Source organism: Bombina bombina, chromosome 4 (assembly GCF_027579735.1).
Source record: "Bombina bombina isolate aBomBom1 chromosome 4, aBomBom1.pri, whole genome shotgun sequence".
In the NCBI taxonomy this organism is placed as follows: Eukaryota; Metazoa; Chordata; class Amphibia; order Anura; family Bombinatoridae; genus Bombina; species Bombina bombina.
Window position 1 is genome coordinate 261,253,672 of NC_069502.1, and position 15,271 is coordinate 261,268,942.

Here is a 15,271-nt window from a genome sequence, read left to right on the forward strand (position 1 = left end):
TATCTGGTGTTCCATGCAGATAAGGTGGTTTTGCGTACTAAGCCTGGTTTTCTTCCAAAGGTTGTTTCTAACAAGAATATTAACCAGGAGATAGTTGTACCTTCTTTATGTCCGAATCCAGTTTCAAAGAAGGAACGTTTGTTACACAATTTGGACGTAGTCCGTGCTCTAAAATTCTATTTAGAGGCTACAAAAGATTTCAGACAAACATCTTCTTTGTTTGTTGTCTATTCTGGTAAAAGGAGAGGTCAAAAAGCGACTTCTACCTCTCTTTCCTTTTGGCTTAAAAGCATCATCCGATTGGCTTATGAGACTGCCGGACGGCAGCCTCCTGAAAGAATCACAGCTCACTCCACTAGGGCTGTGGCTTCCACATGGGCCTTCAAGAACGAGGCTTCTGTTGACCAGATATGTAAGGCAGCGACTTGGTCTTCACTGCACACTTTTGCCAAATTTTACAAATTTGATACTTTTGCTTCTTCGGAGGCTATTTTTGGGAGAAAGGTTTTGCAAGCCGTGGTGCCTTCCGTTTAGGTAACCTGATTTGCTCCCTCCCTTCATCCGTGTCCTAAAGCTTTGGTATTGGTTCCCACAAGTAAGGATGACGCCGTGGACCGGACACACCAATGTTGGAGAAAACAGAATTTATGCTTACCTGATAAATTACTTTCTCCAACGGTGTGTCCGGTCCACGGCCCGCCCTGGTTTTTTAATCAGGTCTGATGAATTATTTTCTCTAACTACAGTCACCACGGTACCATATGGTTTCTCCTATATTTTTCCTCCTGTCCGTCGGTCGAATGACTGGGGTGGGCGGAGCCTAGGAGGGACTATATGGCCAGCTTTGCTGGGACTCTTTGCCATTTCCTGTTGGGGAAGAGATATTCACACAAGTAAGGATGACGCCGTGGACCGGACACACCGTTGGAGAAAGTAATTTATCAGGTAAGCATAAATTCTATTAACCCCTAAACCGCCACCCTCCCGCATCATAAACACTAGTTAAATATTATTAACCCCTAATCTGCTGCCCCTAACATCACCGCCACCTACCTACATTTATTAACCCCTAATCTACTGCCCCAACGTCGCCGCCACTATACTAAATTTATTAACCCCTAAGTCTAACCCTAACACCCCCTAACTTAAATATAATTAAAATAAATCTAAATAAAAGCTTCTATCATTACCTAAATAATTCCTATTTAAAACTAAATACTTGCCTGTAAAAACTAAATTTATGCTTACCTGATAAATTTCTTTCTCTTGTGGTGTATCCAGTCCACGGGTTCATCCATTACTTGTGGGATATTCTCCTTCCCAACAGGAAGTTGCAAGAGGACACCCACAGCAGAGCTGTCTATATAGCTCCTCCCCTAACTGCCACCCCCAGTCATTCGACCGAAGACAAGCAAGAAAAAGGAGAAACTATAGGGTGCAGTGGTGAATGTAGTTTAAAAATAAAAAACACCTGCCTTAAAGTGACAGGGCGGGCCATGGACTGGATACACCACAAGAGAAATAAATTTATCAGGTAAACATAAATTTTGTTTTCTCTTGTAAGGTGTATCCAGTCCACGGGTTCATCCATTACTTGTGGGATACCAATACCAAAGCTTTAGGACGCGGATGAAGGGAGGGACAAGGCAGGAACTTAAACGGAAGGCACCACTGCCTGCAAGACCTTTCTCCCAAAAATAGCCTCCGAGGAAGCAAAAGTATCAAATTTGTAGAATTTATAAAAAGTATGAAGCGAGGACCAAGTCGCCGCCTTACAAATCTGTTCAACAGAAAAAAGCCCATGTGGAAGCTACCGCTCTAGTGGAATGAGCTGTAATTCTTTCAGGAGGCTGCTGGCCAGCAGTCTCATAAGCTAAACGGATTATACTTCTCAGCCAAAAAGAAAGAGAAGATGCCGAAGCCTTTTGGCCTCTCCTCTGTCCAGAGCTTGTAAATAAAAGTTTAAAGCACGAACCACGTCAAGATTGTGTAATAGACGTTCCTTCTTTGAAGAAGGATTAGGACACAGTGACGGAACTACAATCTCCTGATTGATATTCTTATTAGATACCACCTTAGGAAGAAATCCAGGTTTGGTACGCAACACTACCTTATCTGTATGGAATATCAGATAAGGGGAATCACACTGTAAGGCAGATAACTCTGAAACTCTTCGAGCCGAAGAGATAGCTACCAAAAACAGAACTTTCCAAGATAAAAGCTTGATATCTATGGAATGCAGAGGTTCAAACGGAACCCCTTGAAGAACTTTAAGAACTAAATTTAAACTCCATGGCGGAGCAACAGGTTTAAACACAGGCTTGATTCTAACTAAAGCGTGACAAAACGCCTGAACGTCTGGAACATCTGCCAGATGCTTGTGCAGAAGAATAGACAGAGCAGAAATCTGTCCCTTTAAGGAACTAGCTGACAATCCCTTCTCCAATCCTTCTTGGAGAAAGGATAATATCCTAGGAATCCTGACTTTACTCCATGAGTAACCCTTGGATTCACACCAATGAAGATATTTACACCATATCTTATGATAGATTTTCCTGGTGACAGGCTTTCGAGCCTGAATTAAGGTATCAATGACCGACTCGGAGAAACCACGTTTTGATCAAATCAAGCATTCAATCTCCAAGCAGTCAGCCGCAGAGAAATTAGATTTGGATGTTTGAATGGACCTTGGAGTAGAAGGTCCTGCCTCAGCGGCAGAGTCCATGGTGGAAGGGATGACATGTCCACCAGATCTGCATACCAAGTTCTGCGTGGCCACGCAGGCGTTATCAAAATCACCGAAGCTCTCTCCTGCTTGATCTTGACAATCAGACGAGGGAGGAGAGCCATAAGCCAGGCTGAAGGACCAGGGCACTGCTAGAGCATCTATCAGTGCTGCCTGGGGATCCCTTGACCTGGACCCGTAACAGGGAAGCTTGGCGTTCTGACGAGACGCCATCAGATCCACTTCTGGTTTGCCGCATAGTTGAATCAGCTGGGCAAATACCTCTGGATGGTGCTCCCACTCCCCCGGATGAAAAGTCTGCCGACTTAGAAAATCCGCCTCCCAGTTCTCTACTCCTGGGATATGGATAGCTGAGAGATGGCAAGAGTGAACCTCTGCCCATAGAATTATCTTTGAAACCTCCAACATTGCCAGGGGGCTTCTTGTCCCCCCCTGATGGTTAATATAGGCTACAGTCGTGATATTGTCCGACTGAAATCTGATGAACCTGACCGCAGCTAGTTGAGGCCAAGCCAAGAATGTTTATCGAAGGAGGGCTTCCTCCTGAGTCCACGAACCCTGAGCCTTCAGGGAGTTCCAGACTGCGCCCCAGCCCAGAAGGCTGGCATCTGTCGTGACTATAGTCCACTCTGGCCTGCAGAAACTCATTCCCCTGGACAGATGGACCCAAGAGAACCACCAGAGAAGAGAATCCCTGGTCTCTTGATCCAGATTTAGCAGAGGGGTCAAATCTGTGTAATCCGTCTATTGCCGCTACCATTAGGCCGATTACTTCCATACACTGAACCACTGACGGCCGAGAAGTGGAATGAAGAGCACGGCAGGAAGTTAGAAGCTTTGATAACCTGACCTCTGTCAGAAAAAATTTCATTTCTACTGAATCTATCAGTGTTCCTAGGAAGGAAACTCTTGTGAGAGGGGAGAGAGAACTCTTTTCTTCGTTCACCTTCCACCCGTGAGACCTCAGAAAAGCCAGAACAATGTACGTATGGGACTTGGCGATTTGAAAAGTCGACGCCTGTATCAGAATGTCGTCTAGGTAAGGAGCCACCGCTATGCCCCGTGGCCTTAGAACCGCCAGTAGGGACCCTAGAACCTTCGTAAAGATTCTTGGTGCCGTGGCTAACCCGAAGGGAAGAGCCACAAACTGGTAATGCCTGTCTAAGAAGGCGAACCTGAGGAACTGATGATGATCTCTGTGAATCGGAATGTGGAGATAAGCATCTTTTAAGTCCACGGTAGTCATATATTGACCCTCCTGGATCATAGGGAGGATGGTTTGGCTAGTCTCCATCTTGAAGGATGGGACCCTGAGAAATTTGTTTAGGATCTTGAGATCCAAGATTGGTCTGAAAGTTCCCTCTTTTTTGGGAACTATAAACAGATTTGAATAGAAGCCATGCCCCTGTTCCTCCCTTGGAACTGGGTGGATCACTCCCATAACCAGCAGGTCTTGAACACAACGTAAGAATGCCTCTCTCCTTATCTGGTTTACAGATAATTGTGAGAGATGAAATCTCCCCTTTGGAGATGAAGCTTTGAAGTCCAGAAAATATCCCTGGGAAACGATCTCTAATGCCCAGGGATCCTGGACGTCTCTTGCCCAAGCCTGGGCGAAGAGAGAGAGTCTGCCCCCCACTAGATCCGGTCCCAGATCGGGGGCTACTCCTTCATGCTGTCTTAGAGGCAGCCGCAGGTTTCTTGGCCTGCTTCCCCTTATTCCAAGCCTGGTTAGGTCTCCAGACTGGTTTGGACTGGGCGAAATTTCCCTCTTTGTTTTGCATTAGAGGAAACTGAAGCTGCGCCACTCTTAAAGTTTAGAAAGGAACGAAAATTATTCTGTTTGGTCCTTAACTTATTGGACCTATCCTGAGGAAGGGCGTGACCTTTTCCTCCAGTAATATCAGAAATGATCTCCTTCAGACCGGGCCCGAATAGGGTCTGTCCCTTGAAGGGGATGTTAAGAAGCTTAGACTTTGAAGTAACGTCTGCTGACCAGGACTTAAGCCATAGCGCCCTACGTGCCAAAATGGCAAAACCTGAATTCTTAGCCGTTAGCTTGGCTAAATGAAAAATGGCATCAGAAATAAAGGAGTTAGCTTACTTAAGAGCTTTAATCCTGTCTAGAATATCGTCTAACGGGGTCTCCACCTGTAGAGCCTCCTCAAGAGACTCAAACCAAAAAGCCACTGCAGCAGTAACTGGGGCAATGCATGCAAGAGGCTGGAGAATAAAACCTTGATGTATAAATTTTTTCTTAAGGAGACCGTCCAATTTTTTATCTATAGGATCTAGGAAAGCACAACTGTCCTCGACAGGGATAGTTGTACGCTTAGCTAGGGTGGAGACTGCTGCCTCCACCTTAGGAACCGTCTGCCACGAGTCCCGTATGGTGGCATCTATGGGAAACATCTTTTTAAAAGCAGAAGGGGGAGAGAAAGGCACACCTGGTCTATCCCATTCCTTAGTAATAATTTCCGAAAACCTCTTAGGGACTGGAAAAACATCGGTGTAAACAGGTACTGCAAAGTATTTGTCCATTTTACACAATTTCTCTGGAACCACAATGGGGTCACAGTCATCCAGAGTCGCTAGAACCTCCCTAAGTAATAAGCGGAGGTGTTCAAGTTTAAATTTAAACGCTGTCATCTCAGAATCAGACTGAAGTAACGCCTTCCCTGAGTCTGAAATGTCACCCACAGATAGAAGCTCACCTGCCTCGGCTTCTGAGCATTGTGAGGGTATATCGGACACAGGCAATAAAGCGTCAGAAAGCTCTGTATTAATTCTAGCCCCAGAGCTGTCTCACTTTCCTTGTAGCCCTGGCAGTTTGGAGAATACCTCTGTGAGGATAGCATTCATAACTGCCGCCATGTCCTGTAAGGTGAAAGAATTAGATGCGCTAGATGTACTTGGCGTCACTTGAGCGGGAGTTATAGGTTCTGACACATGGGGAGAGTTAGATGGCATGATCTCCCTCTTTTTAGTCAGAGAATCCCCTGGAGATAAATCTTTAAGCGCCAAAATATGGTCTTTATAGTTTATAGAAATTTCAGTACATTTGGTACACATTCTAAGAGGGGGTTCCACAATGGCTTCCAAACATATTGAACAAGGAGTTTCCTCTATGTCAGACATGTTTAACAGACTAGTAATGAGACAAGCAAGCTTGGAAAACACTTTAATAAAGGTGAAACAGCAATTAAACAAAAACGTTACTGTGCCTTTAAGAGAAAAAAACTAGCACTTAAACTGCAAAACAGTGAAAAAATACAGTAAAATCTTTTAAATTTTAACAGTATGTGTAAGGGACTAAAGCAACATTGCACCCACTTGCAAATGGATGATTAACCCCTTAGGCCCCAAACCGGATTGAAAAACGTTAAAAAACGTTAAAAATCAATTGAGCACCTTGCCACAGCTCTGCTGAGGCTCCTACCTGCCCTTAAATACGATTTTGTGCAGAAATAACCCCTTTGAAATGGTTCTCAGATGCCAGAGGACTCTTCTAGGGAAGCTGGATGTCTCAGTCTGTATTAAAACTGAACAGTTAGAGTATTAAAATAGGCCCCTCCCACCATGTACTGGATGTCAGAGGGGCCTTAAGAAAATACTCCTAGGAGTATCTGACTAGCCATGTGGAAACTAGGCCCCAAATAAAGACTTATCTCCCTCAGAGAAAAAAACGTCCTATTTATGAAATCATGTAAACGTTTTGTCACTAAGCAATATGAATATTAACATGAGTATTACACTGTTATGTAAGCATGATCCCAGTCGCTGTTAAATCACTGCATCAGGCTTACCTCAAATACACAAGGCTCTGTCAGCATTTTCTAGAACTTATTCCTCTCTCTAGAAATAAATAAAAATACTGAACATACCTCAAAGCAGGTAATCTGCAGGCCATTCCCCCAACTGAAGTTTTCCCATATTCATCAGTTATGTGTGAGAACAGCAATGGATCTTAGTTACAAACCGCTAAGATCATCAAATCTCCAGGCAGAATTCTTCTTCTAATTTCTGCCTGAGAGAAAAACAGTACAACGCCGGTACCGTTTAAAAATAACAAACTCTTGATTGAAGGTAAAACTACACTAAGTCACCACATATCTCTTGATACTTCCTTTCTTGTCGAGAGTTGCAAGAGAATGACTGGGGGTGGCAGTTAGGGGAGGAGCTATATAGACAGCTCTGCTGTGGGTGTCCTCTTGCAACTTCCTGTTGGGAAGGAGAATATCCCACAAGTAATGGATGAACCCGTGGACTGGATACACCTTACAAGAGAAATAAACCCTAAGTTATCTACAATATAACTAAAAGTTACATTGTATCTAGCTTAGGTTTTATTTTTATTTCAAAGCTAAGTTTGTATTTATTTTAACTAGGTAAAATAGTTACTAAATAGTTATTAACTATTTACTAACTACCTAGCTAAAATAAATACAAATTTACCTGTAAAATAAAACCTAACCTGAGTTACACTAACACCTAACCTTACACTACAATTAAATAAATTACATTAATTAAATCCAATTAACTAAATTACAAAAAACAAACAAACACTAAATTACACAAAATAAAAAATAAATGATCAGATCTTTAAACTAATTACACCTAATCTAATAGCCCTATCAAAATAAAAAAAGCCCCCCCAAAATAAAAAAAACCCTAGCCTAAACTAAACTACCAATAGCCCTTAAAAGGGCCTTTTGCGGGGCATTGCCCTAAAGAAATCAGCTCTTTTACCTGTAAAAAAAAAATACAAACAACCCCCAACAGTAAAACCCACCACCCACACAACCAAACCCCCCAAATAAAATCCTAACTAAAAAAAACTAAGCTCCCCATTGCCCTGAAAAGGGCATTTGGATGGGCATTGCCCTTAAAAGGGCATTTAGCTCTTTTTCCGCCCAAAAGCCCTAATCTAAAAATAAAACCCAACCAATAAACCCTTAAAAAAACCTAACACTAACCCCCAAAGATCCACTTACAGTTTTTGAAGACACGACATCCATCCTCAACGAAGCCGGCAGAAGTCCTCAACGAAGCGGCAGAAGTCTTCATCCAACCGGGCAGAAGTCTTCATCCAACCGGGCAGAAGTCTTCATCCAGACGGCATCTTCTATCTTCATCCATCTGGCACGGATAGAATTCTATCAGCCATTCGGAATTAAAGGTGAAAAAATCCTAACTTAAATATAATAGGATTGAGCTTGCATTCTACTGGCTGATTGGAACAGCCAATAGAATGCAAGCTCAATCCTATTGGCTAATTGGATCAGCCAATAGGATTGAAGCTCAATCCTATTGGCTGATTGCATTAGCCAATAGGATTTTTTCACCTTTAATTCCGATTGGCTGATAGAATTCTATCAGCCAATCGGAATTCAAGGGACGCCATCTTGGATGATGTCATTTAAAGGAGAATTAATTGTTCAAGAAGATTTCGATTAAAGAGAATGCTTCGCCCCGGATGTCTTGAAGATGGGCCCGCTCCGCGCCAAATGGATGAAGATAGAAGATGCCGCCTGGATGAAGACTTCTGCCCGGGTTGGATGAAGACTTCTGCCGGCTTCGTTAGGGATGGATGTCGGGTCTTCAAAAACTGTAAGTGGATCTTCGGGGGTTAGTGTTAGGTTTTTTTAAGCGTTTATTGGGTGGGTTTTATTTTTAGATTAGGGCTTTTGGGCAGAAAAAGAGCTAAATGCCCTTTTAAGGGCAATGCCCATCCAAATGCCCTTTTCAGGGCAATGGGGAGCTTAGGTTTTTTTAGTTAGGATTTTATTTGGGGGGGTTTGGTTGTGTGGGTGGTGGGTTTTACTGTTGGGAGGTTGTTTGTATTTTTTTTACAGGTAAAAGAGCTGATTTCTTTGGGGCAATGCCCCGCAAAAGGCCCTTTTAAGGGCTATTGGTAGTTTAGTTTAGGCTAGGGTTTTTTTTATTTTGGGGGGGCTTTTTTTATTTTGATAGGGCTATTAGATTAGGTGTAATTAGTTTAAAGATCTGATCATTTATTTTTTATTTTGTGTAATTTAGTGTTTGTTTTTTGTAATTTAGTTAATTGGATTTAATTAATGTAATTTATTTAATTATAGTGTAAGGTTAGGTGTTAGTGTAACTCCGGTTAGGTTTTATTTTACAGGTAAATTTGTATTTATTTTAGCTAGGTAGTTAGTAAATAGTTAATAACTATTTAGTAACTATTCTACCTAGTTAAAATAAATACAAACTTGCCTGTAAAATAAAAATAAACCCTAAGCTAGCTACAATGTAACTATTAGTTATATTGTAGCTAGCTTAGGGTTTATTTTACAGGTAAGTATTTTGTTTTATATAGGAATTATTTAGGTAATGATAGTAGGTTTTATTTAGGTTTATATTTAAGTAAGGGGGTGTTAGGGTTAGACTTAGGTTTAGGGGTTAATAAATTTAGTATATTGGCGGCGACGTTGGGGGTGGCAGATTAGGGGGTAATAAATGTAGGTAAGTGGCGGTGATGTTAGGGGCGGCAGATTAGGGGTTAATAATATTTAACTAGTGCTTGTGATACGAGAGTGCGGCGGTTTAGGGGTTAATATGTTTATTATAGTGGCGGCGATGTCCGGAGTGGCAGATTAGGGGTTAATAATTTTATTTTAGTATTTGCGATGCCGGAGGGCCTCGGTTTAGGGGTTAATAGGTAGTTTATGGGTGTTAGTGTACTTTTTAGCACTTTAGTTATGAGTTTTATGCTACAGCTCTGTAGCACAAAACTCAGAACTACTGACTTTCAGTTTACGGTATCGATCTTGGCGGTATAGGGTGTACCGCTCACCTTTTGGCCTCCCAGGCAGATTTGTAATACCGCCGCTATGGAAGTCCCATTGAAAAAGGACTTTTTGAAAGCTGCGTAATTACGTTGCGTTACGGCCAAAAAAGTGTGCGGTGCCCCTAAACTTGTAAGACTCATAATACCAGCGGCGGTGAAAAAGAGCCTTAACGCTGCATTTTCACTCATACCGCAAAACTCGTAATCTAGCCGAATGTTATTTGAATTTGTCTAGATTTCATCTTGGTTTGATTGGCTGGTTTAGAAAAAAAATTAAAAAATTCTTATTTTCATTTGTATAGATTTTGGGTTAAATTGTGCTTGCTTAGGGGCAGTGGGAGAACAAATAAATGTATATGTAAAAGTTACTTTCGGCTTTAATCATTACTGCATCGTCTTTCTTTCTCACATTTCTCTGTCTTTGGTTTCTAGTGCACCCTTCTGAGAGAAAAGCTGGATTCTCTCTTGAAGACCCTGAGTGAGGAGTCTCAAGCTACATCCGTTCCATCTCAGCCCCCTCATACTATTAGTGAGGAGGAAGAGGAAGCTTCAGAGACAGTCACATGTTCACCCACAGTATCTCCTTCACTGGGTCGTGGCCAAAGCTTTCGTCCACGCGAGCAGCTTATGTTAAGAGCCAATAGCTTAAAGAAAGCTATCCGACAGATTATAGAACAAGCAGAGAAAGGTACATAGATGAGCAGGGCGGCTTCATGCCTTTACCTGTGGTTTTAGAAGTACAATATTTTTGTTCTTAGAACAACTTATTAAAGGCTGCGGTGCTATTTTTAGTTGGATGTGTGACTGCTTTTTTATGATAAGGCTCAGTAATAATAATGCATTCCAATTTACACTCCCCTCACAGGGACTGATAACATAAGAAAGTTTAGGAGCAGGGAAACAAAAGATAAGTATATGCTATTCCCCCTGCCCTCCTAGCTCAGCAGACATTATTTAAACTTGTTGCAGGGGTTATTTAAATACTAAATCAGGTTCTGCAAAGACAGCAGCAGCTGCAATTTACACAGACTGCACCATGATCCTAACCCATCAAGCTCTGCACATAAGTTCAGGGAGCAGTCAGTTGTAGCTGCTGATGTCTTTGAAGCACCTGATTTATTACTTAGATAACCCCTGCAACAAGTTTAAATAATGTCTGCCAAGCTAGGGTGGCAAGGGGACCGGCAGATTCCTAAACTTCCCTATGTTACTGACTAGGGGCTGTAGCCAAAGAACAAGCCATGTGGGGACTGCAAATTTCATCCGTACAAACAGCTAATATCAGCACTACCAGAACAGGGAATTTTATACTTATTTTTAATAAGTGTCAACGGCACTTTTTATATATACATTATTATTTATTAATATTTTGTATTTCAATTTTTGACTACACTGTCCCTTTTAAGTTTTTCCTTGTTCCACTATTTGCTACAACCATCACTCTTTCCCCTCTGAACTGCTGATGAATGGCAGCTGAAGGCGTTTCTTCATTGATCCTTAGATTTTTATTTATATGTATTTTTTTATTTTTTTGCACACTTGGCATATCCTCACAATGTCTATATATTGTTTGCACACTTGGCATATCCTCATAATGTCTATATATTGTTTGCACACTTGGCATATCCTCATAATGTCTATATATTGTTTGCACACTTGGCATATTCTCACAATGTCTATATATTGTTTGCACACTTGGCATATCCTCATAATGTCTATATATTGTTTGCACACTTGGCATATTCTCACAATGTCTATATATTGTTTGCACACTTGGCATATCCTCATAATGTCTATATATTGTTTGCACACTTGGCATATTCTCACAATGTCTATATATTGTTTGCACACTTGGCATATCCTCATAATGTCTATATATTGTTTGCACACTTGGCATATTCTCACAATGTCTATATATTGTTTGCACACTTGGCATATTCTCACAATGTCTATATATTGTTTGCACACTTGGGATATCCTCACAATGTCTATATATTGTTTGCACACTTGGCATATTCTCACAATGTCTATATATTGTTTGCACACTTGGCATATTCTCACAATGTCTATATATTGTTTGCACACTTGGGATATCCTCACAATGTCTATATATTGTTTGCACACTTGGCATATCCTCACAATGTCTATATATTGTTTGCACACTTGGCATATCCTCACAATGTCTATATATTGTTTGCACACTTGGCATAGCCTCACAATGTCTATATATTGTTTGCACACTTGGCATATCCTCACAATGTCTATATATTGTTTGCACACTTGGCATATCCTCACAATGTCTATATATTGTTTGCACACTTGGCATATTCTCACAATGTCGTTTTATTTGTTTGCACACTTGGCATATCCTCACAATGTCTTTTTATTTGTTTGCACACTTGGCATATCCTCACAATGTCTATTTATTTTTAGCTGTGGATGAGCAAAATGCACAAACATCTAATGCTGAAGACTTTCTCATTTCATTCTCCTCTGAGGATGGAAAAGAGCCATGCGAGGCAAACACAGCTCTGTTGCAGAGTAATGCACTTCCCAGGATCAGGGGCTCAGGCAGAGGTATAATGTATGCTACAGTCTGTCATCTCATATCGTTGCCTTTTACCACCTTTTAACCATTCAGTTTGTTTTACTGCATATACATCACAGTAATTTGTAAAGCATGATGTTAGTGTTAGCACCACGTTTCAGTAATCTGCTACACCCTTTATAAGGTAGTGTTCTTAACAAATAAAATGGAACTAATTAAGTAGCATATCCCATTATAATTTTGAAAGCACTAAATTTCCTTCTTTCTCCAACATAGGTGTGTCCGGTCCACGGCGTCATCCTTACTTGTGGGATATTCTCTTCCCCAACAGGAAATGGCAAAGAGCCCAGCAAAGCTGGTCACATGATCCCTCCTAGGCTCCGCCTACCCCAGTCATTCTCTTTGCCGTTGTACAGGCAACATCTCCACGGAGATGGCTTAGAGTTTTTTAGTGTTTAACTGTAGTTTTTATTATTCAATCAAGAGTTTGTTATTTTGAAATAGTGCTGGTATGTACTATTTACTCAGAAACAGAAAAGAGATGAAGATTTCTGTTTGTATGAGGAAAATGATTTTAGCAACCGTCACTAAAATCCATGGCTGTTCCACACAGGACTGTTGAGAGCAATTAACTTCAGTTGGGGGAACAGTGAGCAGTCTCTTGCTGCTTGAGGTATGACACATTCTAACAAGACGATGTAATGCTGGAAGCTGTCATTTTCCCTCTGGGATCCGGTAAGCCATGTTTATTACGATTGTAAATAAGGGCTTCAAAAAGGGCTTATTAAGACTGTAGACTTTTTTTGGGCTAAATCGATAGGATTTTCACAAAGGTACTAGGGTCCCTTCTAGCTGTGCTAAGACCAAGGGGCATTGCTGTAGTACCTTACTTGGACGACATTCTGATCAAGCGTCGTCCCTTCCTCAAGCAAAGGCTCACACGGACATTGTCCTGGCCTTTCTCAGATCTCACGGATGGAAAGTGAACGTGGAAAAGAGTTCTCTATCTCCGTCAACAAGGGTTCCCTTCTTGGGAACAATAATAGACTCCTTAGAAATGAGGATTTTTCTGACAGAGGCCAGAAAAACAAAACTTCTAGACTCTTGTCGGATACTTCATTCCGTTCCTCTTCCTTCCATAGCTCAGTGCATGGAAGTGATCGGGTTGATGGTAGCGGCAATGGACATAGTTCCTTTTGCACGCATTCATCTAAGACCATTACAACTGTGCATGCTCAGTCAGTGGAATGGGGACTATACAGACTTGTCTCCGAAGATACAAGTAAATCAGAGGACCAGAGACTCGCTCCGTTGGTGGCTGTCCCTGGACAACCTGTCACGAGGGATGACATTCCGCAGACCAGAGTGGGTCATTGTCACGACCGACGCCAGTCTGATGGGCTGGGGCGCGGTCTGGGGATCCCTGAAAGCTCAGGGTCTTTGGTCTCGGGAAGAATCTCTTCTACCGATAAATATTCTGGAACTGAGAGCGATATTCAATGCTCTCAAGGCTTGGCCTCAGCTAGCGAGGGCCAAGTTCATACGGTTTCAATCAGACAACATGACAACTGTTGCGTACATCAACCATCAGGGGGGAACAAGGAGTTCCCTGGCGATGGAAGAAGTGACCAAAATCATTCTATGGGCGGAGTCTCACTCCTGCCACCTGTCTGCTATCCACATCCCAGGAGTGGAAAATTGGGAAGCGGATTTTCTGAGTCGTCAGACATTGCATCCGGGGGAGTGGGAACTCCATCCGGAAATCTTTGCCCAAGTCACTCAGCTGTGGGGCATTCCAGACATGGATCTGATGGCCTCTCGTCAGAACTTCAAAGTTCCTTGCTACGGGTCCAGATCCAGGGATCCCAAGGCGGCTCTAGTGGATGCACTAGTAGCACCTTGGACCTTCAAACTAGCTTATGTGTTCCCGCCGTTTCCTCTCATCCCCAGGCTGGTAGCCAGGATCAATCAGGAGAGGGCGTCGGTGATCTTGATAGCTCCTGCGTGGCCACGCAGGACTTGGTACGCAGATCTGGTGAATATGTCATCGGCTCCTCCTTGGAAGCTACCTTTGAGACGAGACCTTCTTGTTCAGGGTCCGTTCGAACATCCGAATCTGGTTTCACTCCAGCTGACTGCTTGGAGATTGAACGCTTGATCTTATCGAAGCGAGGATTCTCAGATTCTGTTATCGATACTCTTGTTCAGGCCAGAAAGCCTGTAACTAGAAAGATTTACCACAAAATTTGGAAAAAATATATCTGTTGGTGTGAATCTAAAGGATTCCCTTGGGACAAGGTTAAGATTCCTAGGATTCTATCCTTCCTTCAAGAAGGATTGGAAAAAGGATTATCTGCAAGTTCCCTGAAGGGACAGATTTCTGCCTTGTCTGTGTTACTTCACAAAAAGCTGGCCGCTGTGCCAGATGTTCAAGCCTTTGTTCAGGCTCTGGTTAGAATTAAGCCTGTTTACAAACCTTTGACTCCTCCTTGGAGTCTCAATTTAGTTCTTTCAGTTCTTCAGGGGGTTCCGTTTGAACCCTTGCATTCCGTTGATATTAAGTTATTATCTTGGAAAGTTTTGTTTTTAGTTGCAATTTCTTCTGCTAGAAGAGTTTCAGAATTATCTGCTCTGCAGTGTTCTCCTCCTTATCTGGTGTTCCATGCAGATAAGGTGGTTTTACGTATTAAACCTGGTTTTCTTCCAAAAGTTGTTTCTAACAAAAACATTAACCAGGAGATTATCGTACCTTCTCTGTGTCCGAAACCAGTTTCAAAGAAGGAACGTTTGTTGCACAATTTGGATGTTGTTCGCGCTCTAAAATTCTATTTAGATGCTACAAAGGATTTTAGACAAACATCTTCCTTGTTTGTTGTTTATTCCGGTAAAAGGAGAGGTCAAAAAGCAACTTCTACCTCTCTCTCTTTTTGGATTAAAAGCATCATCAGATTGGCTTACGAGACTGCCGGACGGCAGCCTCCCGAAAGAATCACAGCTCATTCCACTAGGGCTGTGGCTTCCACATGGGCCTTCAAGAACGAGGCTTCTGTTGATCAGATATGTTGGGCAGCGACTTGGTCTTCACTGCACACTTTTACCAAATTTTACAAGTTTGATACTTTTGCTTCTTCTGAGGCTATTTTTGGGAGAAAGGTTTTGCAAGCCG

The 15,271-nt window shown here is 42.1% G+C and overlaps 1 protein-coding gene across 4 annotated transcripts in view; it reads left to right on the forward strand.

Moving 5' to 3' along the window:
- The window catches only part of DGKD (diacylglycerol kinase delta), a 202,331-nt gene that overhangs the window by 136,147 nt on the left and 50,913 nt on the right, over positions 1 to 15,271 (forward strand). For all 4 annotated transcript variants that reach the window (XM_053709934.1, XM_053709937.1, XM_053709936.1 and 1 more), the window contains exons 15-16: positions 9,990 to 10,245; positions 11,991 to 12,134. In XM_053709934.1, the coding sequence (XP_053565909.1) occupies positions 9,990 to 10,245; positions 11,991 to 12,134 (400 nt within the window). The remainder of the gene's footprint in view (positions 1 to 9,989; positions 10,246 to 11,990; positions 12,135 to 15,271) is intronic.